At 42.2% G+C, this 4,682-nt stretch overlaps 1 protein-coding gene across 1 annotated transcript; it reads right to left on the bottom strand.

Annotated features, from left to right (window-relative positions):
* Positions 1 to 1,026: 1,026 nt before the first annotated feature.
* snx21 (sorting nexin family member 21) lies at positions 1,027 to 4,472 on the bottom strand. The gene is made up of 4 exons (XM_042514652.1): positions 4,157 to 4,472; positions 2,307 to 2,503; positions 1,373 to 1,514; positions 1,027 to 1,240 (listed from the first exon to the last, which is right to left on the bottom strand). Exons 1-4 carry the CDS (start codon positions 4,443 to 4,445, stop codon positions 1,071 to 1,073), a joined length of 798 nt encoding a protein of 265 aa, XP_042370586.1. The 5' UTR covers positions 4,446 to 4,472; the 3' UTR covers positions 1,027 to 1,070.
* Positions 4,473 to 4,682: the final 210 nt, after the last annotated feature.

Genomic DNA, 4,682 nt, shown 5'->3' on the forward strand with positions numbered 1-4,682 from the left:
AAAAATTATTTTCCAGACTTCTCTGCCTTTTTTTTTTGACAGAACAGTTCAAGCGCAAAAGGAGGAGAGAGAGACGATGACAAGCAGCAAAGGGCAGAGGCTGGAATCGAATCCTTGGATAAAGATGGATATATGGAAATTATTTATATTAATCATCATGTAAATACTGCTTATTTCTCCATTATTCTTTTTGATACCTGTTATTTTTTTCTGAGCAAGAAAAGTGTACAAGAATATATTGCCGGCGTTTCGTTTGGAGCAATTTTTGTCATTTTATTTTTGTTCTGCCTCTGAAAGAGGCGCAAGAGCCACTGCTTCGACGTCAGCTGAGAGACGGCGGGGAAACGCAGCGTGTAGCAGCAGCATTTCTCAGAGAATTAGGGATTATTTATTTCAACCAAACCAAAGTTTATGATTGTTGGAGCAGTAGAAAGATGAACCACGACAGTCTGCTGAGTTTTATTTTGTTTTTGCCGAGTTTAAATGAATATATCGGCATACATATTTTGATAGTTTTAACTCGTTAATGTCAGATACATCCCCTCATATAACAGTTTGGGTTTTGGATAAGAGTCGATGTTAGAGGGTGACACATGAGTGGATTTCCACTTCTGTCCTGTCCTGCTCCCATGGTGACTTTGTAACTGTTGCAGTAATTTCATTTTATCTCCCATTAATATGTTGCATGTTTATTTTATGCACCAAACACCACATCAAATTCCTTTCAAGTGAAAACTTACCTGGTAATAAACCTCAATCTGATTCTGACTCTTAACTGCTAGAAACGTGGCAAATAACTGGTGCTCAGTCCATTAGCTCGATGCTAACACATAATGAGAATTCCTATTAACACGCTAGCAGAATTGGCAAGGTGATCTTAACAAACTAACAATCTGTTTTACTTCACACGCTTGACATAAAATGACGTGTTCTCTCACATATGTTTGCTATGGTCTGTGGAAATCAGTTAATTGATGCCCCACGTGATGAAGAGTAAAACTGAATCCCATTCATGGGAATCCCACAGGATTCCTGAAAAACTGCCATCCTGTTGAATGTCGGCGTGTCAGTTACCTGATCAGCAGCTGTCCGGTCTGCAGGTCGCTCAGGTAGAAGAACTGTCGGACGCACAGCGCCCCCCGCAGGGCTGTCAGCGAACACAGGTGAGACAGATACTGCTCGAATGCTCGGCTCCGCTTGGCGATCGTCTCCGCCGTGAAGTTTCTGCGCAGCTTCTTCCCTGCGGAGATTAAAACAGGAAGTGGTCAGGTGTTTAGGTCTATACTGATCCATCCCTTCAACTGTCACCAGTGTTCCTCTCTGAGCGATAAAAAACATAATGTTGACACCGTTGACATAACTTCCTACTTACGTGGGAAACAGACGCGCTCCATCTGATCTCCATGGTTACGGCGCAGCGTGGCGTGGAGCCGCTGGAAGTCGGAATATCGGCGTGTGATGATGGCTGGAGTCTTATCGCTGCCGCCAGACTGGATCACATGGATGGTGTACAGCTGGAGAGAGAGACAGAGGGCGAGTTTCAATCACAGATCAAAACTTAAACGATATTTTCAAAATGATGATGAAACACAATATACCAGCTGTCATTATTTCCAATCGAAGGCCACGTAGGCGAGTTATGGAGCCATGGTGGAAAGGTGAGCCCCTTATACGTGGGAGCGGCCACGTATGAGGGATTTCTGGGAGATGTAGTTTATTATTAGATTATTTTGTGGCTTTTTTGCCTTTATTAGATAGGATAGATTAAGTGTGGAAGTGGGAGAGTGAAGACGACATACAACAACAGGGAATTTTTTTTTAATTTAAAAAAATATAATTCTGTAAAGTATTTTTAAATATATAATGATGATAATTAGAGACAAAGTTCTCTGGAAAATGTTTACTAGCTTGTTTAAAAAAAATATTTTCTAAATCTTTTAATTTCTTTTAATTTTCAGGACATTTCTTGCCAACTAGCTCATCTCCTTTTTTTACATGTTTTTGAAAGAAATCAAAACAGTTTGCGTCAAACGGTTCAAAAGGTCTAAATACTTGTAAAAGGCGTCTGAATACAAGAAAAGTGATGTCTCTCCAGATTTTAAAGGGTTAAGGTCACTGAAACACTCTCGACTATAAAACCCTTGTAGAGCTGCTGAAAATATCAAGAGGGAACTTCAAACATACCTGCTGCCGACAGGAAGAACAAACATTCAAACTCCTGAGCGGCGCACCTTGAGCAGCTGTTTGTTCAGGTGCTTTAGAGTTTAATACTTCTCTCTGCTCTGTGAGCGTCTGTTTGAACTCACCACGTATTTAGAGGAGCCGTCCTGCACCACGCTGGCGTCGGTCACCTCAAACAGCAGGTTGTCCGTCGGCGTCCTCCCAGCCGAGGTGGGACTTCCTCCCCCGAGTCCACGCAGGGTCCTCCAGCTCTCCTGAAGCTGCCGAGTCAGCAGGAAGGAAGCGGAGGGGCCAACCGGAGACACGCCCACTGGACTGGTGTCTGCACGAGACAGGAAAGACAACAGTCAGGTGAGCAGGAAGTAGGGCTGCTCGACGTGTGTCGAAATTTAACGATTTAGTCGATTGAAAAACATCAATAGTCATGTTTTAAGCCAGATCATATTCATATTCATATTCATACGTTCATATTAAGATCCAACGACGAGGATCATAGCAGAAAGTTTACTTTGAAAAGTCATTATGCTCGCACTAAAGCAGATGAGTTTTTCAGTATATGGAGTCAAACTGAGGAATTCTCTGAAAAATGACTTTTCATATATTATTCAATTTCAAAGGAAAAGGAAAACATTATGAACTTTCAGAGCATCAGTAATGTTAAGAGGACTGTAACTGATTGTTTTTGGTTGTTATTGCTAAATTTAATACATGTGAAAAAGAATGGTAAATATAGATCAACATTTGCGTCTGTATTTACAGCAGCTTCTGTTATTAGTGAGAAAGGGGCAGGTGTTATAAGAGTTTCTTCTTCCTGCTCGTGTTTGTTCATGAAATGTGTTCAAGTATTACAAGAAAAAAGCATATTAGGGCTTTTTGTTATTGTTCTGGAAATCAAACACTGACATGAGCAAACGAACCAAATATAAATGAGTTTCTATTAATGCCTTAATTTAATTCCTGTTGAGTTGTTTGTATAAAGTGTCTTTAACTGATGGCTGCATTGTGGTGGATGTGGATGAGTTTCTCCTTTTGCTTTTTATTTTATCATTTGGTTGTGTTTAAACTTAAGATGATTGTAAACATTTGACGTGTTGCCACGTGGTGCAGACGCCACCACGTGGCAAATCTTGCATTTTATTCTTCTTTGCTCCATGTCGGACGGCTCGTATTCAAAGTGTTCCCACACAACAGAATCCTTTCGGCCTAATTTGCTCACCAAACGCTGTTCTTCCTTCATCTTTCCACAACTCGCCTCGCTGGTCGTATCGACTGCGATTGCTGAGCTCAGGCTGAGGGGCCGAAATGTGCAAGGCATTCAGGGCACGAGAGAAAATAAGTAATAATTGTTTTTTTTCTCGGTTACATTGTTGTTCTACTTGTTTGGAGCAGAAACTGAAACTGAAATTTGATCATTGCACAGCCCTACCAGGAAGTATTTAATGCTGTTAAACCAATATCTCTAATGTGACGTGTTCTCGGGTAGGACGTCTTACACTGGTATACCTTAATATATAAAGCATTTCTTAGTCTGCTCCAACTACCGCTGTGTTTTTAATTACGCAGAAAAGTAACATACAGTATTCACTGCGCTCTCAGGGCCTCTTTATGTTCCCAAACATTCGGACAGAAGCTGGGAAAAGGGCTTGTGGGTATTCTGCACCGTCGGCCTGGAATTTGTTGCAGAATGACTTGAAACTCAAGGAGCTGGTGTCCTTAAAAGTTTTTAAATGTAAAATGAAAGAGTTAGCAGCAGATTCTATAGGATGTTATTGTTTTTAGGCTGCCTGTTTGTACAACTGACCAGAAAGTTCTCTTTTAATGCTGATTTTAGTGCTTGTGAATAGTATTTTGCCTCCTTTTGTGTTTTCACTGCCGACTGACTATGTCTCCCTTAAAAACAAAGAATCTTTAATCTCAGTGGGACAAACCTGGTGAAATAAATGAATAAATAAAAGTGAGCAGATCAGCTCCTCACCTGTGCTGCTGAGCCCCTCCTCCATCGACTCTCCCAGGAAGTCGGAGTCGCTGTCCAGCCCCGACCCCTCACCCTCGGCTCCATCCTCGGCTCCTCCTCCGCTGTCGAAGCACAGCGTCCCCCCCAGACGATCAGTCACACACTCCTCCTCCTCCTCCAGCTCTGCCTCCCACTGGTCCTCCTTAAACTCCTCCTCTTCCTGTCCGCCTGCTGCTTCCTGTTCGGGTCCCGTCCCCTGACCATCTTTAAACAACGAGCGCTTCAGACGGTCCAGCAGCCGGGACGCCATGACGCCACCTGGCCACCACAGGGGGAGAGGGGCTGAAGAGAGAACAGAGGAACAGCTATTAACTAACAGTTAAAGGCTCGTTAACCCTTTAGGCACTGTGAAGTGCATTTTACACACTTTTCATTCTGTTCAGACTGTTAAGGTCAAAAAATGCTTCACTGAAACCCATTCAAACTCACATTTTATAAGAATAACAAAAACAATATTTTAAAAGAAGTAGTGCTGGGCAATTAATTG

This window comes from Plectropomus leopardus, unplaced genomic scaffold (genome assembly GCF_008729295.1).
Source record: "Plectropomus leopardus isolate mb unplaced genomic scaffold, YSFRI_Pleo_2.0 unplaced_scaffold15643, whole genome shotgun sequence".
NCBI classification, from domain to species: Eukaryota; Metazoa; Chordata; class Actinopteri; order Perciformes; family Serranidae; genus Plectropomus; species Plectropomus leopardus.